The 25,787-nt window shown below is 36.4% G+C and overlaps 2 protein-coding genes, 1 long non-coding RNA gene and 1 pseudogene across 4 annotated transcripts; 3 read left to right on the forward strand and 1 right to left on the reverse strand.

The window, feature by feature from the left end:
- Positions 1-1,988: 1,988 nt before the first annotated feature.
- LOC137710939 (patatin-like protein 2) lies at positions 1,989-4,493 on the forward strand. 2 transcript variants are annotated; one of them, XM_068450110.2, is made up of 7 exons: positions 1,989-2,160; positions 2,543-2,724; positions 2,831-3,014; positions 3,148-3,309; positions 3,464-3,766; positions 3,885-4,057; positions 4,158-4,493. In XM_068450110.2, the coding sequence occupies exons 1-7, from the start codon at positions 2,053-2,055 to the stop codon at positions 4,237-4,239; spliced, it is 1,194 nt and encodes a 397-aa protein (XP_068306211.1). In that variant the 5' UTR covers positions 1,989-2,052; the 3' UTR covers positions 4,240-4,493. The 2 variants fall into 2 exon arrangements, with proteins under 2 accessions (XP_068306211.1, XP_088542309.1); XM_088686183.1 differs by having other exon boundaries at positions 1,994-2,160; positions 2,546-2,724.
- A 3,532-nt stretch (positions 4,494-8,025) lies between these two features.
- On the forward strand, positions 8,026-9,824 carry LOC137715704 (patatin-like protein 2; annotated as a pseudogene).
- Positions 9,825-10,429: 605 nt separating this feature from the next.
- Positions 10,430-11,420, reverse strand: LOC148690985 (uncharacterized). The gene is made up of 2 exons (XR_015957328.1): positions 11,328-11,420; positions 10,430-10,816 (listed from the first exon to the last, which is right to left on the reverse strand). It is a non-coding gene; the product is annotated as an uncharacterized LOC148690985 (long non-coding RNA).
- An 8,482-nt stretch (positions 11,421-19,902) lies between these two features.
- Positions 19,903-22,463, forward strand: LOC137712126 (patatin-like protein 2). Its single transcript, XM_068451271.2, has 7 exons — positions 19,903-20,109; positions 20,493-20,674; positions 20,809-20,992; positions 21,126-21,287; positions 21,442-21,744; positions 21,863-22,035; positions 22,136-22,463. Exons 1-7 carry the CDS (start codon positions 20,002-20,004, stop codon positions 22,215-22,217), a joined length of 1,194 nt encoding a protein of 397 aa, XP_068307372.1. The 5' UTR covers positions 19,903-20,001; the 3' UTR covers positions 22,218-22,463.
- Positions 22,464-25,787: the final 3,324 nt, after the last annotated feature.

Raw genomic sequence — 25,787 nt, forward strand, 5'->3', positions numbered from 1 at the left:
ATTCTTACACTATACAATGAAATGTTTCCACGTTTCCATTTAAGAAAGAATGCATTACAACATACCGGACATTTGGTTAATTTTAATTCTTGTGAATGTAAAGAATGCATTTAAGAAAGAATGCATTACAACATACCGGACATTTGGTTAACTTTTCGCTGATGTTGGGTTAGGCAAGATAGTGTGCATTCCCTTTTAGACTCAAATTTACTGTTTGGAGATTATAGCAGTTCAAACTTCAAGCCATTGTTTTTTGAAACTAAAATAAATATTGTCTCTCCCCTTCACAACATACCGGACATTTGGTTAATTTTTGTCACATCCCCGCCCGGGACGGATCACTTTCCGGGCCCGCTCCACCACCGTAGCACGATATTGTTCGTTTTGGGCTTACCATTCCCTCACGGTTTTGTTTTTGGGAACTCACGAGCAACTTCCTAGTGGGTCACCCATCATGGGATTGCTCTAGCCCCCTTCTCGTTTAACTTCGGAGTTCCTACGGAACCCGAAGCCAGTGAGCTCCCAAAAGGCCTCGTGTTAGGTAGGGATGTGAATATACATATAAGGATCACTCCCCTGGGCGATGTGGGATGTCACAATCCACCCCCCTTAGGGGCCCGACGTCCTCGTCGGCACATCACGACCAGGGTTAGGCTTTGATACCAAATGTCACATCCCGGCCCGGGGCTTCCCAGGCCCGCTCCACCACCGTAGCACAATATTGTCCGCTTTGGGCTTACCATTCCCTCACGGTTTTGTTTTTGGGAACTCACGAGCAACTTCCTAGTGGGTCACCCGGATTGCTCTAGCCCCCCTTCTCGCTTAACTTCGGAGTTCCTACGGAACCCGAAGCCAGTGAGCTTCCAAAAGACCTCGTGCTAGGTAGGGATGAGAAAATATATATATATATATATATATATATATATATATATATATATATATATATATATATATATAAGGATCACTCCCCTGAGTGATGTAAGATGTCACAATTTTAATTCTTGTGAATGTAAAAAAAATAAAAATAAAAACATAAAGAGATGAAAGTCCTAATTCAACAGCGGGAGGGTGATTCAAAACTTCCAAACGAAGAGAGATAGTTCATCTCACCTTAAATAAATAAATATAGTATGATTGGATAAAACCATCAATTACGTGTCGTCCTATGTATCTTGCTGATTGTTGAATTGGCTTTTGGGGCCATGGACCATTTGGTTGACGCAACAGTAATACGGGTGACGTTTTTTCTGTTGTTTGAATTGAACGAATAAATAAGACGGCACGAGGAAATGAATAATAAAACCAGTTATATTATATATTCCCACATATATGCATACGCTGACATCGGGATTTGTATAAATTTTGGAGGGACCACTACTTGGCCACTAGTGGTCCTGAATAACAGGTCAATATTGCATGCGCCGGATATGCAACTAGCACGAAGAACCATTCATGTTTACATCCTGTACGGAACAGCCTCGAGGATTATGATCATAAAAGCTAGCTAAATTAATAATTTTTGTATTACGTTTTGAAATTCTCACATATATATGACTAGTATACATTAGTCTGATTTTTATAATTAGAGAAATAATTTTCACACTATATTTTCTTTGCATGGATATTCCTGTTTTTATATTTTTGGGACTTCAATTAAATAAAATAAAGGAGAATTAGTAGAAATAAATAAACAGGGTATGCAAAAGGAGAAAAAGTTGTATGCGAAATTCATTCCCCATATTTAAGTATGATTCAAACTCAGTTAATTGTCCTCTAAATTTCTGGATTAATTAGGGAGCTGGGGTGAGGTGGAGGATGAGCTTAAAGCCTTCAGCATGAGTTTAATATGATAGTGACCATGTTGGAAATGAACTATCTAAAGGGAGAGGTTCTTTCCTGGAAAACCAATGGTATACGTATTCGCGCAAGCAAGCTACCAAGCTCAAGTCTATAAATACCAACTACTCTCAAGGAGAAATCACAACCAAATTAAGAACTCTAGCTTATCAATTGTTCAGGCTCCATCTCCCTCTCCCTTTCTCAAACTGTCTAATGGAAATAACCAGTAGAAAGCTCATCACAGTTCTCAGCATCGACGGTGGCGGGATAAGAGGCCTTATTCCAGCCACCATCCTTGGTTTTCTTGAATCTGAACTTCAGGTAATGTGATTAACAATATTATGTTAACTTTGTTGGTCATGTACTTATCTCCAACTTTGTCCGAAGAGGTCTCAAGTTCCCCTCCCGGAATAGGTTAATTTTGCAAATATGTGAATGCATACTCACCATGTCATTCCACATTTGCGTGTAACAAAATTATAGTTACATATAGTTTAATCAACGTCGGTCATGCGTAATACACTAGTTAATACGTAGTTCAATGTCATGTATTATCAAGTAGTAGGTAGGTGTCAGGTTTCCATGTGCCTTAGGTCCTAAAACTTCTTCTTTCCTATCGTATTGTAATAGTTTCGAATCCTTCCCCTTCCCTCAATAATAATATATTTTTTTTGAAGTAGTAAATTGAGATTAATGTTTGCAGAAGCTGGACGGTGAGGATGCAAGAATTGCCGACTACTTCGATGTGATCGCAGGAACAAGCACTGGTGGTCTTGTGACAGCCATGCTCACAACCCCAAACGAGAATAACCGCCCACTGTTTGCTGCCAAAGATCTTAAGGACTTCTACCTAAGTGAATGCCCTAAAATCTTCCCCCAAAAGATGTAATGCTTTTACAACTGTTAAATTTCAAATTTATTATTTTGTTACTATATTGCTATTGTATATGGTTAAGATTTTTTATAGTCAATATATTACTTATGTTTACAGTTGGTTTCCGTATACAAGAAAGATTATGAAAGCTTTAACAGGACCAAAATACAACGGCAAGTATCTGCATGGCTTGATCAGGCAAAAATTAGGCAACAACAAGTTGCACAACACATTGACTAATGTTGTCATTCCCACATTCGACATTCGGAATCTCCAGCCAGTTGTCTTCTCCAGCTGCGGGGTTTGTACTTGATCACCCTCTTCTATCGGGAAATTTCACTTCTTCATCATCTCCAAAGAAATAGTTCAGAAAATTACTAAAAATATGTAGTTGATATCTAATACGCATGGGCATTTATGTGGTTTTTTACCAGGTGGAAAAGAAGCCGTGCACCGATGCCTTACTCTCCGACATATGCATTGCAACCTCAGCTGCACCAACTTACCTTCCAGCTCATTATTTTGAAACCAAGTATGCTGCAGGAACAGTTAGAGAATATAACCTTATAGATGGCGGCGTGGCTGCAAATAATCCGGTAACTATTATAACACGATTCAAACCCCTATTTTCTGTTATATTATTTTTATTATAGATTGCAGACAAGAGAATGTTGTACTGTATATCTAAGATTTCATTTATAATAAACTTGGTTTAATTAGAAAATAGCTTAAACATTTTTTACCTTGCAGACATTTGTTGCTATTTGTGAAGTGGTAAACGAAATAGAGAAGGAGAATTCAGATATCGTTTCTGTAAAACGTGTGGACTATGGACGATTTCTAGTAATATCATTAGGAACTGGCTCATCAAAAGCTGAACGGGAATACCATGCATCTGCTGCAGCCAAATGGGGTCTCTTGAATTGGTTAACCAGCGGTGGTTCCACCCCAATCATTGACGTTTTCAGTCAAGCAAGCGCCGATATGGTTGATCTTCACCTTTCTCGCGTTTTTCAAGCCTTTAATTCTGAAGAAAACTATCTTCGAATTCAGGTAATGAAATCATCATCTGAAATGTATTTTATCCATGGCTGCTAGTCTAATTTGTCTAGTAATATGGTTTAGACACACAAAACAACATTTCTGATACCCTTCGTGGAAACAAATGCAGGACGATACCCTTCACGGGACAGTATCTTCTGTAGATGTAGCAACAAAGAAAAATTTGGCCAATCTTGTGAAAGTTGGTGAAGGGTTATTGAAACAACCAGTTTCCAGGGTTAATTTGGACAGTGGCAGGTTTGAGGCTTCTAAGCATGAGACTAATGCAGAGGCTCTTACAAGGTACATAACATAATTATTATTCACATATATAATCCACATGTATATATTGTAATGATTATTTATTAATGCAAATTTGGAACTTAATTAATTATGATTTCAGGTTTGCTAAACTACTCTCCGAAGAGAAGCTGTTTCGCCAAGCAAGCAGGTCAACTAATGAGCCTGCTGGAAATACCTACTGATATATATTACCCTATGATTGATGAAGTCATGATTCTTTAATTTAGTAGTGTTTGGATTTGTAAATTGTAAAAAGTTATTGATGGTTCAAGAGTACGTGGGCAAATGCCATCAGACTCCATTCTTTTAATATTTGTTCGTGTTCGATTAATCCCAGTTGGGATATCACTGTAACAGATGTATAACATATACATTCTTTCTTTTATTTGTTGTTCAATTATCAATAAAATTAAGCTTTGATTTTCTTACTTATAAATTTCTGTTAATAGTATTCTATTTGGGGTAAATAGAGCTCAAGTGTATTCATTTAATGGTCGAGTGGTGATGGTCATGGTAGTAATGGTGTATACGTTGCCTTTAAAACCAACATCTGACTGTTTTGGTACCTTTTTTAGGGCACGTGTTAGAGTCTAATTATTTACAAGCTAAGAGATGATATTCTTCACACTCTTTAAAAAGAAGATTTTGAAGTCCTATTGGATAAAATTACATATTAACCTATGTGTCAACCTGATATTGTTGAATTGGCTACTGCCTAGTGGCATATGTGAGACCAATTGGTTGACAATGACATGGAATAAATTCAATCGCTTTTTCTGTTTGTTGAACTGAATTAATGAAACACGGCTGCATGACATTGAATAAATGAAATATATGGTTGTAGTCGCAAAAATTTGATGTCTCGCTTATCATAAATTAGCGGAGACTGAGGTATTTATAGATCATAGGGTCCACCACATGTGTAGAGTTTGTAATGCACGTGTCATCGTCTAATTGGCCAAGCCATATCATCTATTAGATGGAGTAGGAAATAATTATCACGAAGATATTATTGAATAATAATATTTTGTAAAATCCGGCTCTGATTGAATTTTGGTTGTGATTCCTTACTTGACTTGTATTTATAGATCATAGGGTCCACCACATGTGTAGAGTTTGTAATGCACGTGTCATCGTCTAATTGGCCAAGCCATATCATCTATTAGATGGAGTAGGAAATAATTATCACGAAGATATTATTGAATAATAATATTTTGTAAAATCCGGCTCTGATTGAATTTTGGTTGTGATTCCTTACTTGACTTTTTTGAGGGAGCGGTCTTCATTTAATTAAAGATAAGATTAATATCTTATCTTTAATATGTTTGACTTTTCTTGGGGAGGTTGATGAGAATGTAGTGAGTAGTTCAAGTCTTTTTTTTTTTTTTTTTTTCGGTCAAACTATAGATTTGTTATATTAGGAAGCCAACGGGGTTGAACCCACGCCGTGGTGTAAGGGTAACACTCCTCTCCACCACCATGGTAAAGGGCCACTTGCGAGCAATTTAGGTCTTCAACAAAGTTGAATTGTGTGCGTAATAAATATGGCCTCACCAATTGAATAAGAGCATTATCGTCATTCATTGGTAAAAATATATGGGTCAGCTCTAAAAATTTTTGGATTATTTTTTGCTTCAGAATAGTTATTCCCAAATTTTATTTCAATAGTTATTCCCATTTATGCATGAGCATATATATAAAGGTAAGGTGATGCTAGAGAGACCAAATTTTGAAACTTAATTTTGTAAATTAAATGATATGGTTGTTGATAATTGGATTGTTACTTGAGTGTTGATTAATGTACTTATTTTACTATTGGGACACACCATTCAGTTTATAAATTTGGTTTAAAAATTTGGTCTACCTAACATTACCCTATATATAAGCCCTTGAGGCACTACATGAACATTTACAAGTCAATGTTGCATGCAGGAGTATATTACATACGCAAGAGCCTCATCAAGCTGGACATTGGCTCCATAAAGTTTGGTAGGAGATTTTGGTCATCGAAATGTATAATGCTAGATGATCGGAATTGAGAAAAGTAATACGAACCATCTATTTATTTATTATAGTTTTTTTCTTTGAAAAAAAAGAAAAAAAAAAGAGGACAACTGGTGGCAAGCCATGGTTATCCACCTATTCTAGGGGCCGGAAAGACTCACATAGACATTTAAGCCTTTCCCTGACCACAAGTCTGGGAGGAGGCTGAAATAAAAATTCCTTATAGAGATTATTATACAAAGTGTTAAATAATATAAATAGTTACTGATCATAAACAAAAATTCCTTGAATTAGCTATGATGTAATTTGTGTGGAAATTTCTGTATAATTCTTCTGGAGTCAAGTATCTCTCTAATCGTATATGGGAGCTTGCCGGATTGTTGTGTAACGTTTGGTTACTCAATCTATAAAGACTAGAATTAATTATCAGTCCCACCTATAATTAAAGAGTCAATTAAATATAGCTATACATTATTTAATTCGCCTAATTTCTGAAGGAAGAGCTCGGCAATTCAGGGAGGTTGCATATTTCCTGGAAGATGGGTTACAATGCAGAAACACGCATGCACGAAAGTTCCAGTCTATAAATACCAAGACGACTTCTCTCAAAGCATAACTCAAAAATCTCTCTGTCTCTGTCTCTCTCTCTCTCTCTTATCTGATGGAAAGAAGCGGTAGCGTAGAGCGCCCCCCAGTCTTAGGAAAGATAGTCAGAGTTCTGAGTATCGATGGGGGCGGAATTAGAGGCCTCATTCCGGCATGTTGTAAAACTAAAAACTGAGTTTGCTGCAGAATGAGTAAAAGGAATGCGATACTGATTTATTGACTTGAAGTCTAATTAAATACAAATGCTAAGAACTGAAAGCCAGAAAATAAAGCAACATCTAATCCCATGACTAACAACTCCGACTAATTTGGGATTCTGCTATGGAATAGGTAAAAGCAACATACTTCCTAACAAACAAGAATTTATTGAAAAACAAACAACTAAATATCTTAACACCCTCCCTTAAACTGAATGCCATCTACGCAATCAGTTTAAAAGGGAACTTGAACAAACTCCAAGTAATCCACGCAGCTTCTCAAATGCTTCCAGCTTTAGAGGTTTGGTCAGGATATCTGCAACTTGGTCTTCACTTCGCCAATAAATCAAATCAATGGTTTTTTCAGTTGTAAGATCACGAAGAAAATGATACCTCACATCTATATGTTTGCTTCTTCCATGTAAAACTAGATTCCTGGATAGTTTGATAATTGAACTATTATCACAATGAATCACAGTAGGCCCATGTTGATAAAAATGTAACTCTTCAAGAATCCTTCTCAACCAAATTGCTTGACATGTAGAAGTTGCTGCAGCTATGAACTCTACTTCAGTTGTGGACAAAGTAACAACTTGTTGCTTCTTTAATGCCTATGATGTGGCACCTGAACCCATCATAAACACATGGCCAGATGTACTCCGCCTATCATCTAAATCACCAACATAATCGCTGTTAGTGAAACCAGTCAAAATAGATCCTCCATTTTTCTTGTAGAAATCTGTTGTTCCCTTCAAGTAATGAAACACTCTTTTAGCAACTCTAAGATGGAGCTCCGTTGGTCTTTCCATATACCTGCTAATCAGACACACTGCATACATAATATCGGGCTGAGTGGCTATCAAGTACATTAAACTTCCAACAATTTGTTTGAAGTAAGTACTATCAACCCTCTCTCCATCAAGATCACTTGTGAGCTTCAATCCCGGTTTAGTTGGAGTCCCAACTGGATTACAATTCTCCATGTGAAACCTCTCCAAAACCTCCTGAACATATTTCTGTTGCCTAATAAAAAATCCAGTGGTTGTTTGCATTACTTCTATACCAAGAAAATATTTCATCTTTCCCAGATCAGTCATGTCAAATTCAGCTATCATAGAATTCTTAAAATCAACAAACATAGCCTCATCATTGGCCGTGAAAATGAGATCTTCAACATATAAGCAAACTATCAGGATTTTACCTCCTTCTCCAGACTTGATGAATAGAGTGTGCTCATATGGACATTTGCTGAAACCTGCCTTTTCAAAGTGTGATTCTATACAACTGTACCAGGCTTGAGGTGTCTGCTTCAGTCCATATAACGCCTTCTTCAGTCTGTAAACCTTATGTTCATTACCTTTTATCACATAACCAGGAGGCTGCTTAATGTAGACTTGCTCAAGTAGTTCACCATTAAGGAAGGCCGATTTCACATCAAGTTGGAAGACAGGCCAATTTTTCGTTATACGATAAAGATTATCAAATCTCTAGCAGGACCAAAATACAAAGGAAAATATCTGCATAGCTTGATCAGAGAAAAACTGGGCAACAAAAAACTGCACGACACATTGACTAATGTTGTCATTCCCACGTTTGACATCAAGAATCTCCATCCAACCGTCTTCTCCAACCATAGGGTACTTCACCTTCTTTATGATATATTCACTATTTCTAAATTTTTTAGTATATGCCAGAATTATATGTGGAAGCACTGTAAAATTTGTTCATGTCCAAAAATTATTTAATCAAATTACTTATATGGTTGTAATATAATATGATATGCTCATTATTTTGATTGTTAGGTGAAAAGGAAGCCAACCTACGATGCCTTACTCTTTGACATATGCATTGCAACCTCAGCAGCACCAACTTATCTTCCAACTCATTATTTTAAAACCAAGGACGCTGCAGGCAAAGATAAAGAATTCAACCTTATAGATGGCGACGTGGCTACAAATAATCCGGTATGTATAATATTAGAGGAGGAGTTATATATATTGCCAGAGACTCTCAATCTACACCGTTGCTTTTAAAAGTAAACTTAGCGTTTAGAATAACTTAAACACTTAAAATACTTTGTGGTGCAGACTTTACTTGCTGTTTGTGAAATGACAAACGAAATAAAGAAGACGTCTTTCCCGTGAAACCTGTGGACTATGGGAGATTTCTAGTGATGTCATTAGGAACTGGCTCATCAAAAGCTGAACTGAATTACCATGCACGTTCAGCAGCAAAATGGGGCCTGTTGAATTGGTTAACCAGCGGTGGCTCCATTCCAATTATTGATGTTTTCAGTCAAGCAAGCGTAGAGACATGGTTGATCTTCACCTTTCTGGAGTTTTCCAAGCCTTTCATTCTGAAGGAGAAAAAAAAAAAAAAAAAAAAACCATCTTAGAATTCAGGTAGTGAACTTGTCATACGAAATGCATTTATAAAAAGTGGGTATAAAAAAAAAACTAACCTAAAGAATGTGTTTGGTAAATACTTAAAAACAACTCATTTTCATAGTTTTGGATGAAAAAAAACTGAAAACGTGAAGCAGCAAAAATGAGCTTATTCTCACAGCACAGCAGAAACAGTTTTTTTTCAAAGCACAACAATATCGAACGTAGAATGATACCCTTCATGGGACCATATCTTCTGTGGATATAGCCACAAAGAGGAATTTGGCCAATCTTGTGAAAGTTGGTGAAGGGTTATTGAAACAAGTTTCTCGGCTTAATTTGGACAACGGTAAATTTGAGGCTTCTAATCATGAGACAAATGTAGAGGCTCTTATAAGGTAAAACATTTATCGTTAAACTTGCAGATTTGTTTATGTAAATGATGATCAGTGGGAAGTTGTAACTTAATTAACCATATAATTAACTAGAATTTTCAGGTTTGCTAAGCTACTCTCGAAAGAGAGAGTCGCCAAGCAGGGTCAACCAACGGGCATGCTGAAAGTATTTACTGGTTGATTGTTACCTAAGACGATAACAAGTCGTAATTCTTTAAGTTATACTGTTTGGAAATGTAAATTACAATAAATTATTGATAGTTCGAGGGTATGGGGGCAAATGGCCACCATATATACTTCACTCTTTCAATATTTGTTTGTGTTCGAATAAATCCTGTGGGGATATCACTCTAATAGATCTCTATGTATTCGATATATTCATTCTTTTTGTTAATTTGTTGCTTGTTTGTTGGTTCCTCAATAAAATTAAGCTTTTATTTAAAAAACATGGACTACAGTCTGACGAAAATGCACCTACAAAAACACACTACTACAAAATTATCTATAATTGGCGGTCCAAAAACCGACAAAAGACGTATATTACTGTCGGATTTTAAGCAAAATCCGACAAAAAATGCATGCAGTGGCAGATATAATAAGCGACAGAATTGCCAGTGTCAGGAAATGAATTTTCCGACAGAAGATACTCTAAAACTGACAGAAATTGTGTCGGATATAACCGACAGAGAATATATTAATAATAAATAAATCCGAGCATTTCTGTCGGTTAAAATCGACAAAAATTATGTCGAACATATCCGACAGAGAATTTATTAATAATAAATAAAGAAGAGCATTTCTGTCGATTAAAACCAACAGAAAATATATTAATAATAATAAAAAATATAAACCACTTTTTGCATTTTCCATATCCTTCCATATTCACTGCACTTTCACATGAACTGACCCTCAACATCAAATAGCATAATCACATCCCAGAGAGACAATGAGCATCGAAGAAACACCAAGTAACTGAAGCCTCTTCCGGTTGAGAACATTCATAGATAGGAATCTATCAATATACATAACGGTGAGGAAAAGAGTGTTAGAAAGGAGTTTATATTCCTCTGCAACATCAACCAACCAGTCCACTAAGACTCCTCTCATATTGGCAATTACATCCTTTTGAATCTTTGTCATGTAATCGGGTTAAGGTCTTCGATCTTCATCCGCCTGAATATTAACCCATCATCACCATTAGCCCAGATGCCCCAAAACCCAAAATAACCTCCAAATTCCAATTCAAACCAAAACAAAATACAGAGACTACGAGACCTGCTAAATTAAGCGTCAAACTTTTTGCTAATCAAAAGTTGCATAAACTATCACCAGAAAGCTTCAGCCTTTATCCTTAATTCAAATTTCAGAGTAACCAGAAGAACCGCTAGAAAATTTAAAGCCCAAACATTAACAAAACACGCCTCCAATTTTCCAGTAAATTCCACTTCAAACCAAGCCCAGACTACAGATACTCCAGAAGTTCCTATATATAGCTTAATCTTTGGCTAAGAAAAAATGACATAAACTAATCACCAGAAAGCTTTAGCCTTTATCCCTAATTCAAATTTCAATGCAACCAGAACCCACAGATAAACTAAGAACCCAAAAATCAACAAAACCCAGCTCCCATTTTTCCAATAAATTCTAATTTTAAAAAGAAAGCTACAATTCGATAACCCTTTACCTCGAGCTTCTGAAGATACTCATAAATGTCACGAGCATACAGGGCACACATTTGGTGGTCATCCAACACCGCATCAACGTCCTTGTGTTACACCCCACCCCAATTATTTTGTAAATTTCATATTTTCCCTAAAAGGTTTTTGAAAATTTCTTTTTGGTCCCTTATCCTAATCTAATTCGGACCTTTATCTCGATTTCTCTTCTCCCCCACGCTGCCACGTGGCAAACACCCAACTCCCATTCTCTTTCTCTTTTCCCGATCTGCATGTCTCTCTCACTCTCGCTGTCTCTCTGTCACTTTCTGTCTCACCCTCCCTTAACTTTCTCTCCCTCTCAGCTCTCTCCATCTCAGTCCCCTCTGAGGGCTTTTCTCACCAACAAACAACACCACCATCCTTGAGCTCCTTTTCGGCATCATTGAAACTCGATGAAGGCAAAAGAGTTACCGAGCTCCGGTATGGAGGATGAGCCTCAAAGTATTTTCTCAAATTCCAGTCACGATGGTAAGTTCTAAACCCTTTTGATCATCTTTCCCTCGTCACTGGTTGCAAACTAACCCCTTTGTACTTGCTTTGGACGTCAAAACCAAGAAGAACCAATTTGGGGATACTTTCTCAGTTTTCCGGCGAGCACCGCCCCTTTCGAGGCAATTTCCGGCCAAATAACGGCTAATTGGCAGGCATGAAAGGTATCAATCTCTTCGTCTTGTCGAGTAATACAACTTTCCTTTTTGTTTCACCCAATTTCGTTGAGTATTGAAGAAGTTATATCCATTTGTATTTTGCCCAGTTTCCAGCAGACACCCGTGGCTTCCAGGCCGTTTTCCGGCCAACTCCGGCCACGATGACAAGAACCAAGGGTATATTTTAATTCCTTACCTTCGGGGCTTTAATTTGATATATTGAATGACATCTTTTGGTTGAGTTTTGAGCTTCATCAGAGCTTAGGAATTCTCCAGCAGAAATCCGGCCTTCTCCTTTCTTGGAATTCGGTGACCCACCAAACCCAAGGCCTTTGGGCCTTTCCTGCCGAGCCCAACCCAAACCCATTTCCTTTTTATTTTAGTTTTAGTTAATTCTTTTAAACCAAATAGGCCATTTGGGCCACTTTCTGTTAAGGGCTTGAGCCCGATCCCCCTAAACCCTTTCAAAGCAGGCCTTTGGGCTTTGGGAAAACAAGGGCCTTCGACCCGTGTAGCAAAACCCTAAACCCTTGGGCTTTAGGACCTAAGCCCTAATCCAGATCCAAACCCTAAGCCCAAGACCCTTTGACCCGGTTTGACTATTTGACCCGTTGACTTTGACTTTGACTGGTCAACAGTCAACGTTGACTTTTTGTTGACTTTTTCGAGTTTTCGTTCGAGACCCTCTTAGGCTAATTTCGAAGTCCTGAACCTTTTTGCGATGTCTGTTTTTCCAAAATAAGTCGTTTGAGTAGAGTTTGACTAAATGTACCCTTTATGTGCTTAGAGGCAATTAATTGTGGCGTTTCCGTCTTTGCTAATTGCGTGGCTCTTCGGCAGCTGAGTACTGTGAGTGAACCCCTTCTAAAATTACATGATTTCATAGTTTAATTGCATAAATGAAAAGCATGCCTTACGAGTTTATGGATTGATTTTATGTTAAGCATGTTTATTGAAATGTTGATTATCGTCTCGTTATTTTGCAAGGAATTAATTGTTGGCCTATATTGAGCTATATTTTAATATATCGTATTTTCTATAAAAACCATGAACTGGTAGACTATCTGATAGATGACGATAGGATGCTAGAACATGTTTAGAAACCCCTCTTTATAGTATAGACGATAGATGACTTTATATTATGAAGTGGTTATTTATGAGAGGCGTAACTATTTGTGCGTACCTAGAGGACACTATGCCGCCTGGGGCGAGGATCTGATGTTAGCAATTAGGCCGGGAGAAATAATCCCTAGCTACGGGCTAAGGGACACGGAGCAGGCATTGGGCCGGGAGTTGGTAATCTCTGGCTATGGGCGCAGAGACCACGGTGCTGGCATAGGGCCGGGAGTTATATTTATTCAGTGATCTTACTAGCAGCACACCACGCTTACGAGACGATCTGTGAGATGATTGATATTTTGATTTTTGCGATGTTTTTCCGCGATATGTCTTTTGAGATGTTTTTGGCATGCTAGGGTTTTTAGTAAACCTATCACTTATTATGCTAGTAGTTTTCATTATTAAAACTTGGGGGGTTAGTATGTTCACAACTGTTTTCGTATTATGTATATATATAAACTTGGTCCACTCACATTTATTTTGTGCCCCCATTCAGGTCTTAGAATCGAGGCAAACAATTTTGGCGTCAAGGCACTTCAACATCAGCATCTTCAAGCCGTCTCGGTGTAGGACCCACTCCTTTATTCATTCAATTTTATATTATTTCTTTTAGTGTTCTAATTAGCTGTATGCTCTGAACACGTTCCTAAATTGTTAATTCATTGTATTTCAATTTATAACCCTTATTTATTTCTCATTCTTAGCTTTTGTATCAATTAATGGCTTTCGTCACCCTCGGGTATCGGCCAGCACGTGCCTATCGAGGTATTTGGGGAATATCAGGATCGGGGGGTGTCATCTTGACCGCCTCCGGCTGCTGTATCGTTTTGATCAAGGGCACTACTTTCTTTGCCTTGCCTCTAGAGCCGCGTTTCTGGATCTGCTTCTCCGCCCCAGACATTTTATTCTCCAGAACGACAGCATTCAGGAGCTCTCCCAACACCACGCGTTTTTTGGTGGCCGGCTACTCCGGGGTCACTGCAACCTCGGGCCTTCTCTTCATCGACCTCGTGACACGCAGGCAGTTCTCCTTGTCCGCCATGGCTGGCGCTGTTTGAATTCCCAAGGTTTTGGGTTGGAGACTCAGAGAGAGAGAGGGGGTTTTGGGGGGTGAATGCGAGGGAGGAGAGAGAGTTTTGTAGTGAGTAAAATGAGAGCGCCATTTTATTCTGGAAAATTTAATTAATGTCGGTTAAAACCGACAGAAACATTTTTTTAAAATATAAAATCTACGGAAACATTTTAATTACTGTCGGTTATAACCGACAGAAAAAAAGGCGGCAAAAATCCCCCCAAAATTTTGTTACGATTTTAAGAAATAAAATAATAATTGTTTGGTTTAATAAATAATATGTATTTAAATAGAATACATTTTTAAAAATTAAATAAATAATTGTTTGGTTTAATAGATAATAATCCATGTAAAATATGCAATAAAGAAACAAAAAGATAATTGTACACTGAAAATGTCATCACACAAACTAAATATTATCTAATCAATACTTGAAAAATATAAATAAAAATTTAGCACAAATTACTTTTTCCACTTACAAATTTAGGCAAATTTAACGGAGATATGCATTCTACGAAACTAGTTTCAATGATCGAACCATCAAACTTGTTTGTAGATACTACAAGATCGCATATGTAAAAAATCGTAAAAAACAAACATTCAAAGATTACGTAATGGGACAAAAGTTTTTTACGGTTATAAACGAAAAATCACAATTTAACGGTTATTTTAGCTCCAATTTTAATGATTTTTTTTTATATCTACACACCTCGACCTATAAGAATGCAATGAATAAATTTGATCTTCAATTTAAAATATTTACACTAGTGAATACCACAAGTCTTACTTTATAATTGATGGAAGTATAATATTAACTCTAAGTGTTTGTTTAATCTACCGTTTTGACGTGATATACATTCTACGAAACTTTTTTCAATGATCCAACCGTCAAACTTATTTGTACACACTATGAGATTGCATACGTAAAAAATTGTAAAAAACAAACATTCAAAGATTACATAACGGAACAAAAATTTTCGATGGTTATAAACGAAAAATCACAATTTAACGGTTATTTTGACTCCGATTTTAATGATTTTTTACAGCTGCACTCCTTGACCCTATAAGAATGCAATGAATTAATTTGATCTTTAATTTAAAATATTTACACTAGTGGATACCACAAATCTTACTTTATACTTGATGAAAGTATAATATTAACTCTTAAGTGTTTGTTTAATCTACCGTTTTAACGTGATATGCATTCTACGAAACTTTTTTCAATGATCCAACCGTAAAACTTATTTGTACACACTCCGAGATTGCATACGTAAAAAATTGTAAAAAAAAAATATTCAGAGATTACGTAACGGAACAAAAGTTTTCGACGGTTATAAACGAAAAATCATAATTTAACGGTTATTTTAGCTCCGATTTTAATGATTTTTTTACAGCTACACTCCTTGACCCTATAAGAATGCAATGAATAAATTTGATCTTCAATTTAAAATATTTACTCTAGTGGATACCACAAAATCTTATTTTATACTTAATGGAAGTATAACATTAACTCTTAAGTGTTTATTTAATCTACCGTTTTGACACGATAAACATTCTACGAAACTTTTTCAATGATCTAACCATCAAACTTGTTTGTACACACTCCGAGATCGCATACGTAAAAAATCACAAAAAACAAACATTCAGAGATTAGGTAACAGAACAAAAGTTTTCAACGGTTATAAACGAAAAATCACAAATTAACGGTTATTTTAACTCCGATCTTGATGATTTTTTACAGCTACACTCCTCGACCCTATAAGAATGTAATGAATAAATTCAATCTTCAATTTAAAATATTTACACTAGTGGATAAATCTTATTTTATACTTATTGGAAGTATAACATTAACTCTTAAGTGTTTGCTAAATCTATCAATTTGATAGGATATGCATTCTACGAAATTAGTTTCAACGATCCAACCGTCATATATATTTGTATATACTCCGAGATAGCATGTGTAAAAAATCGCATAAAAAAAACATTCAGAGATTATTCTGGCGGTCGTCCAAAATCTTGCTTTGTTCATGTCGGTTATATTCGACAGGGCCATGAGTGAAAAAAAAAAATGTTTAAAACATGTGTTTATTTATTTATTTTTAATCAATATAACATTTTAAAATAATACAATCAGACATGATAGAGTACACCAAATGTTCATGTGTGTTTATGTGCCAGACAATGTGATTTGTGACGCATTGAAAAAAATTGTTTGAATTTCGTTGTATCTTGTTGCTTGCTTGTTAAGGAGCATAATCCTTATTACAAAAATGATAGAGCTTCAGATTGTAGTCTGTTGTTATTATTCTCTCAGAAAATTTATGGCTCGTGGGAATTGGGTTCATTAGACTTTAGGGTCATGAGTGAAAAAAATAATTTTAAATATGTGTTTATTTATTTATTTATTTTTAATCAATATAACATATTAAAATAATAAAATTTTCATTTATGTCGGTTATAACCGCCAGAATACTAAAATAATAACCGCTAGAAAGTAAAATAATAAAATAGTCAATTTCTGTCGGTTATAACTGCCACAATTAACTTCAAAACCGCCAGAATCTTAAAAAATATTAAATATCCGACATGATTTTTTTATATCAGCCATTAAATATCCGCCAGGACTTTATGTAAGATATAACCGACATGATTTTTCTAATATCCGTCACTAATTAAATGATGTGTCGGATATATTTTATCCAACATGATTTTTCTAATATCCGCCACCATCATCCACCACCTAAAGCTAATATTGTAGTAGTGACAATTAACAACTTAGGTCAAGGCTAAGAGCCTCATGCGCCCACGATGAATTTTGGAGGGGGGGGGGTTTGGCCAAAGAACCTCCGAAACCAAAGTTAGAATTTTTCAGAGAAAAGTGTTTGGAGAATTTAGAGAATTTTGCAAGAGGATTCTACTTAGGTTTTTTGGAAAAATGGAGTGGTATTTATAGGGGTGTGGCCGGCCCCCTTTGGAGAGGTGGGAACCGGCCACATTTAGTGGTTTTAGGGTGTAATTATAATATTTTTCAATTAATTAGAAAATTAATCGATTAATTAGAAAATCAATTAATTAATCCTATTTTGAATGAATATTTGGAGGTTACCTTGTGAGAAGGATTTGATGAGGATGAATGAAATAGGTTTTGAATAAATACATATTTTGAACACTTTTGGCTCCACACTATAGTTCTTCATCATGTACGCAAGAGTATCAAAAATACGATTACAAGAAGCAGGCATCCTAGTCACGCATCATTACGTATATATTTGGAGGATATTAAACCGAATATGCAGAGTGAAATGATGAGATTTTGGAATTAATTTCCTGAACTCCCACACACAGCTTTTTCTTTCTTCTTCTTTTATTTTTATTTATTTTTGACATTTTCAAACTTCTTAATTCAGTGCAAATCACGGTAATCACCTTTTATTTTGTGGCAGAACACAGACCTTAAATATATGGATTAGCGTGAAGTGGAAAAAATAGCATGATTACGATGTTTGTTGTAGTTTGACTGCACATCAACTCAAAAGCGTATGTGTGTTATGTGGGTCCAAAATTGGCATACCATACTAAAGCTTTGTTAACTCCAACAAGCCGAAAAATAAAAAACCTTAACTTTCGGGATATGCAACAACAAATAACCTTCATTGAACGTCTCTCAATTCTTCTAGTTTACATCAAGCCACTCCTCCATACATGATGACATATACATCATTATCTATAGATCATACAAATATCATCTTTGATAATCATGATGACATATACACCATTCTGTTTGATAATCATTATCTAAAGATCATCTTAGAAAAAAATCATTCATTTTGAAGACTGTTAGCATCTATATATATAGATCATACAAATTGATCGTTTATCATAAGTACGTTGCTTAATTATCACCATAACCATTGATTTGTTCGACACTTATGAATGACTAAACGGTCTTTAAATTGAAAGAATTTTTCTAGATATGAAAATGAAGGGTTCTAGTTATGATGTTTATATGTAAGACTATATTAGAGCTGAACACTTGTATGTAACGTCTCTTATAGATTAAGGATTGCAGAGATTGATTTTAATAATACTTATACGCTAATGAGGAGAGTGTAGTACTAGGTTTTTATAACTATAGAAGTCTTGATACGATTAGTAAACCTAATTAGATACGAATCTAAAGTTTAGGCAATAAAGTCTTGTTTGAGTAGAATTACAGGATGGGAAGTTCCCTACTCGGATTCTACCTCTATTACCATATAACAAGGGTCATTGCTCTCACATTTGGCACCCAGAAATAACTCTTCTAGCCCCATTGAATAGAGTTGTGATAAGATGAGTGAAAGAGAGTAGAAGATCATTTGTTTTTGCTATGGAGTTGTCATGATACAAGGACAAATGTAGATACTCAAAAGATTGCTCAACGAATCGCGGTTCTAATCCAGATAAGGATTTTTAGTTGATTATGAATTTCATTCTTACACTATACAATAAATGTTTCCACGTTTCCATTTAAGAAAGAATGCATTACATGTAAGAGCCAAAAATGTCATAATAAATTGTATGTATGTGTCTCAATATAAAAAATAAATAAAAAATTAAAAAGAAACTTTCCAAAACTTTTCGCTGATGTTGGGTTAGGCAAGATAGTGTGCATTCCTTTTTAGACTCAAATTTACTGTTTGGAGATTATAGCAGTTCAAACTTCAAGCCATTGTTTTTCGAAACTAAAATAAATATTGTCTCTCCCTTTCACAACATACCGGACATTTGGTTAATTTTAATTCTTGTGAAAGTAAAAAAAATAAAAATAAAAACATAAGGAGATGAAAGTCCTAATTCAACAGCGAGAGGGTGATTCAAAACTTGCAAACGAAGAGAGATAATTCATCTCACCTTAAATAAATAAATATAGTATGATTGGATAAAACCATCGATTACATGTCGTCCTATGTATCAAGCTGATTGTTGAATTGGCTTTTGGGGCCATGGACCATTTGGTTGACGCAACAGTAATACGGGTGACGTTTTTTCTGTTGTTTGAATTGAACGAATAAATAAGACGGCACGAGGACATGAATAATAAAACTAGTTATATTATATATTCCCACATGTATGCATATGCTGACATGGGGATATGTATAAATTTTGAAGGGACCACTACTTGGCCACTAGCGGATATGCAACTAGCACGAAGAACCATTCATGTTTAAATCCTGTACGGAAGAGCCTCGAGGATTATGATCATAGAAGCTTGCTAAATTAATAATTTTTGTATTACGTTTTGAAATTCTCACGTTTATAAGACTAGTATACATTAGTCTGAGTTTTATAATTAGAGAAATAATTTTCACACTATATTTTCTTTGCATGGATATTCCTGTTTTTATATTTTTGGGACTTCAATTAAATAAAATAAAGGAGAATTAGTAGAAAGAAATTAATGGGGTGTGCAAAAGGAGAAAAAATTGTATGCGAAATTCATTCCCTATATTTAAGTATGATTCAAACTCAGTTAATTGGCCTCTAAATTTCTGGATTAATTAGGGAGCTGGGCTGAGGTGGAGGATGAGCTTAAAGCCTTCAGCATGAGTTTAATATGTTAGTGACCATGTTGGAAATGAACTATCTAAGGCGAGAGGTTCTTTCCTGGAAAACCAATGGTATACGTATTCGCGCAAGCAAGCTACCAAGCTCAAGTCTATAAATACCAACTACTCTCAAGGAGAAATCACAACCAAATTAAGAACTCTAGCTTATCAATTGTTCAGGCTCTATCTCCCTCTCCCTTTCTCAAACTGTCTAATGGAAACAACCAGTAGAAAGCTCATCACAGTTCTCAGCATCGACGGTGGCGGGATAAGAGGCCTTATTCCAGCCACCATCCTTGGTTTTCTTGAATCTGAACTTCAGGTAATGTGATTAACAATATTATGTTAACTTTGTTGGTCATGTACTTATCTCCAACTTTGTCCGAAGAGGTCTCAAGTTCCCCTCCCGGATTAGGTTAATTTTGCAAATATGTGAATGCATACACACCATGTCATTCCACATTTGCGTGTAACAAAATTATAGTTACATATAGTTTAATCAACGTCGGTCATGCGTAATACACTAGTTAATACGTAGTTCAATGTCATGTATTATCAAGTAGTAGGTAGGTGTCTGGTTTCCATGTGCCTTAGGTCCTAAAACTTCTTCTTTCCTAACGTATTGTAATAGTTTCGAATCTTTCTCCTCCCCTCAATAATAATATTTTTTTTTTAAAAGTAGTAAATTGAGATTAATGTTTGCAGAAGCTAGACGGTGAGGATGCAAGAATTGCCGACTACTTCGATGTGATCGCAGGAACAAGCACTGGTGGTCTTGTGACGGCCATGCTCACAACCCCAAACGAGAATGACCGCCCACTGTTTGCTGCCAAAGATCTTAAGGACTTCTACCTAAGTGAATGCCCTAAAATCTTCCCCCAAAAGATGTAATGCTTTTACAACAAGTTAAATTTCAAATTTGTGGATTACATGTTAAATTTCAAATTTATTATTTTGTTACTATATTGCTATTGTATATGGTTAAGATTCTTTATAGTCAATATATTACTTCTGTTTACAGTTGGTTTCCGTATACAAGAAAGATTATGAAAGCTCTAACAGGACCAAAATACAACGGCAAGTATCTGCATGGCTTGATCAGGCAAAAATTAGGCAACAACAAGTTGCACAACACATTGACTAATGTTGTCATTCCCACATTCGACATTCGGAATCTCCAGCCAGTTGTCTTCTCCAGCTGCAGGGTTTGTACTTGATCACCTTCTTCTATCTGGAAATTTCACTTCTTCATCATCTCCAAAGAAATAGTTCAGAAAATTACTAAAAATATGTAGTTGATATCTAATACGCATGGGCATTTATGTGGTTTTTTACCAGGTGGAAAAGAAGCCGTGCACCGATGCCTTACTCTCTGACATATGCATTGCAACCTCAGCAGCACCAACTTACCTTCCAGCTCATTATTTTGAAACCAAGTATGCTGCAGGAACAGTTAGAGAATATAACCTTATAGATGGCGGCGTGGCTGCAAATAATCCGGTAAATATTATAGCACGATTCAAACCCCTATTTTCTGTTATATTATTTTTATTATAGATTGCAGACAAGAGAATGTTGTACTGTATATCTAAGATTTCATTTATAATAAACTTGGTTTAATTAGAAAATAGCATAAACATTTTTTACCTTGCAGACATTTGTTGCTATTTGTGAAGTGGTAAACGAAATAGAGAAGGAGAATTCAGATATCATTCCTGTAAAACGTGTGGACTATGGACGATTTCTAGTAATATCATTAGGAACTGGCTCATCAAAAGCTGAACGGGAATACCATGCATCTGCTGCAGCCAAATGGGGCCTCTTGAATTGGTTAACCAGTGGTGGTTCCACCCCGATCATTGACGTTTTCAGTCAAGCAAGCGCCGATATGGTTGATCTTCACCTTTCTGGCGTTTTTCAAGCCTTTAATTCTGAAGAAAACTATCTTCGAATTCAGGTAATGAAATCATCATCTGAAATGTATTTTATCCATGGCTGCTAGTCTAATTTGTCTAGTAATATGGTTTAGACACACAAAACAACATTTCTGATACCCTTCGTGGAAACAAATGCAGGATGATACCCTTCACGGGACAATATCTTCTGTAGATGTAGCAACAAAGAAAAATTTGGCCAATCTTGTGAAAGTTGGTGAAGGGTTATTGAAACAACCAGTTTCCAGGGTTAATTTGGACAGTGGCAGGTTTGAGGCTTCTAAGCATGAGACTAATGCAGAGGCTCTTACAAGGTACATAACATAATTATTATTCACATATATAATACACATGTATATATTGTAATGATTATTTATTAATGAAAATTTGGAACTTAATTAATTATGATTTCAGGTTTGCTAAACTTCTCTCCGAAGAGAAACTGCTTCGCCAAGCAAGCAGGTCAACTAATGAGCCTGCTGGAAATACCTACTGATATATATTACCCTATGATTGATGAAGTCATGATTCTTTAATTTAGTAGTGTTTGGATTTGTAAATTGTAAAAAGTTATTGATGGTTCAAGAGTACGTGGGCAAATGCCATCAGACTCCATTCTTTTAATATTTGTTCGTGTTCGATTAATCCCAGTTGGGATATCACTGTAACAGATTTATAACATATACATTCTTTCTTTTATTTGTTGTTCAATTATCAATAAAATTAAGCTTTGATTTTCTTACTTGTAAATTTCTGTTATTAGTATTCTATTTGGGGTAAATAGAGCTCAAGTGTATTCATTTAATAGTCATGGTAGTAATGGTGTATATGTTGCCCTTGTGAATAGGTCAGCCAATTGGTCATGGCTTCGAGTAAAGTGAGTTTGGATGATGTGGGATTGAACTGGAGCTCGGATGAAATGGCAATCCACCTTTATGTGCTTGGTTCTTTCATGAAAGACATGATTGGCTGCGATGTGCATGGCATCTTGATTATCCCACATGAGGGACATGGGAGCTTTACTTGAGAACCCTAAATCTGAAACAGGGCTTTTAAGCCAAATTAATTCATTTGCAGTGGCTGCCATTGCTCGATACCTAGCTTTAGCACTGGACCGAGCAATAACTTGTTGTTTCTTACTCTTCCATGTCACAAGATTAACCACAACAAAGGTGCAATATCCTGTAGTGAATTTTCTGTCAATGGGATTACTTGCCCAGTCTGCATCTGTGTAGGCATTGATTTCAGTGGACTGATATTTTGATATAAGAACGCCTCTATCCATTTAACATTTGAGATAGTGTAGAATGCGTTTGACAAGTTGAAGGTGTTGCATTGTGGGACCATGCATGAACTAACTGACTAGGCTAACAACATAGGTAATGTCGGGGCGTGCAATAGTGAGATATATAAGCTTGCCAACCAATCTTTGGTAGTACCTTATATTGTTAAGAGGTTCTCTAGTCAAGTCAATCTTCATTTTACTGTCAAGAGGTATGATGGCAGGCTTGCAATCAGAGAACTCAGCTTTATTAAGCCGATCAACAACATACTTTCTTTGATTGAGAAATAACCCTTTGTGAGATGTGGCCATCTCAATACCCAGAAAGTACTTTAATCTCCCAATTTCCTTTATGGAAAATGTCTGGTGTAAAGAGTGTTTCAACGCATCAATTTCACCATCATTGTCACTAGTGATGATAAGATCATCAACATAAATACGAACCAAAAGTTTGCCACTTGAACTATTTCGAATAAATAAGGAGGAATCAACATTGCTTCTTGTGAATCCTACTTATTCTAACACAAAACTTAGCTTGGCTTACCAAGCCTGTGAAGACTACTTCAATCCATAATTCGCCTTGTGTAGCTTGCAAACCATTCCATTTTTCACTTGAGTATAACCCAGTGGAGGTTGCATGTAGACTTATTCTTGAAGTTCTCCGTAGAGGAAAACATTTTTTTACGTCCTTTTGTTACAAAGACCAACCACAATTGACTACAATTAATAGCAACACCTTTACAATATTCATCTTAGCTACAGGGACAAAAGTTTTCTTGTAATCAACCCCAAATTTCTGAGTGAAACCACGAGCCACAAATCTGGCTTTGTGTCTCTCTATGGAACCATCAGCCTTTAGCTTAGTTTTGCAAATCCATTTACTTCCAACTGCCTTCTTTCCTAGAGGCAACTTGACAATGCTCCAGGTGTTGTTTTCCTCCAAGACGTTTAGCTCTTTAACCATATCATGCTTCCAATGTGGCAAGAAGGTGTTTTTTGAAATGTTCTTGGTTCCACAATCTTAAAGACTTCTGGCACCCGAGTCAATTATCTAACAATCATAATTAACACTAGTTTATAGTGTAGTTGACAATGCTTTGAGGATACCTAGGGCTTTGTCTCGTGAAACATGCTCATGATCAGCTAGGAATCCTGCAAACTATCCAAGAAGTGCGGTGTGGTTGTCTTCTTCATTCTTCGGTATTAGTGTAGCTTATCCATGCCTTTTACTTAGCAAATAAGTTGCAAACTCATTGATAAGGACCGCATGATTAGCAGTGAAGTCTACTGTGCCATGAGTAAGCGAGCTGGATGCATGATTGGCAACATGTTGGGCCTTGAAAGAAACAACTAATGAATGTTTTTGAGTCAGCATCCTGTTGCCTTTAAACTTGGGCTTTAGTTCAGGGTGTAGCTCCCATCACCTTTTTTTCTGTGTGTCCAACAACATTGCAATACTTACACTTCAAGTGAGGGTTTTTTCCTTTGTACACCTTGGAGTCATGCTGCCTGTGGTTTACAGTATAGCTTCGAGCCTCTGGTAACTTGAGATTAGACTCCATATTCATCACCCTCATTCTTGCTTCTTCACGCTGCACTGTAGCACAAACAGTCTTGAATGGTGGTAATTTCATACTCATTAAGATGTGGCTCCTGAGATCCTCATATTCTGAGTTAAAACTTGCAAGCAGGTGATAGATCTTGTCTTCTTCAGCTCTTTCAAGAAGAATAGTAGGATTTGTGGTGTGAGGGAGGTACACGTCCAACTCATTCCACATAGTCTTCAAACTGCCAAGATGTTGGACAAAAGATTTTCTTTCTTGCTGAAGGCAAGCAATATCCTTTTTCAACTAGAATACCCGAGCATAATCATTCTGGTTTCCATACATATCCTTCATAGATTTCCACAAATCTTGTGAGGATTCAGAGTAATTGAATATCTCAACAACATGTTTCTCCATAGTGTTGAGCAACAAAGACATGACGAATTGATCCTCGCACAACCATGCTTTATAGGTTGAGGAAGAAGAATCTGGAGCTTTAGCACTTCCATTAATGAACCCTAACTTTCCCTTTCCTCCTAAGGCAAGTGAAACTCCCCTAGACCATGGAAGGTAATTTAGTTCATTCAACAGGACTAAACATAGAAGTTGGTTGGTATTGACCTCTACCTCTAAGAAACTCAAAAGGGATGCCTAAGAGCTATCTTCCTCAAGGTTAACTGAGCTTTCTTCAGCCATTACTGGAGCTCAAAAAGAACAACAGCGGAAACAAAATGGGCAGAGACAAGTCAAGGATGACACTGCTCTGATACCATATAGAAATTTAGGTTCAAAGTGTATTTCTATTTCATAAAAAGAGTCTGAATGTAAAAGGGCATATATGTAGGAGAAGGAAGTAAATGGTTACAAGCAACCATCTTTACATGAAACCCTAGAGACCGGGTAAACCTAGGACACATACTTTCCTTAATTTAAGGTGATTTACACCAAACACAAGACTAAGAAGTAATCAACAAGTTAAAGGCCTTGAATCAAGGAAAATAAGAAAGGCTGGCATTGACATTATGTAACCATGATTACTTGTGATACGAAGTGACTTGCTAGGGTTTAGTGACTGGTTTCCAACAAATGGCAATGCGATGGTCATGGCGGGGGATAGGGGTGCAACTTGGGTTGGACCAACTCGAACCCGCCCATGTCCAACCCGACTTTAAACCTGAACAAGTGGGTTTTTTTTAGTTATAACCCGCTCGTTGGGTTGATCATTTTCCCAACCCAACTC

Source organism: Pyrus communis, chromosome 15, assembly GCF_041283825.1.
Source record: "Pyrus communis isolate YQ-2024b chromosome 15, ASM4128382v1, whole genome shotgun sequence".
Taxonomy (NCBI): domain Eukaryota; kingdom Viridiplantae; phylum Streptophyta; class Magnoliopsida; order Rosales; family Rosaceae; genus Pyrus; species Pyrus communis.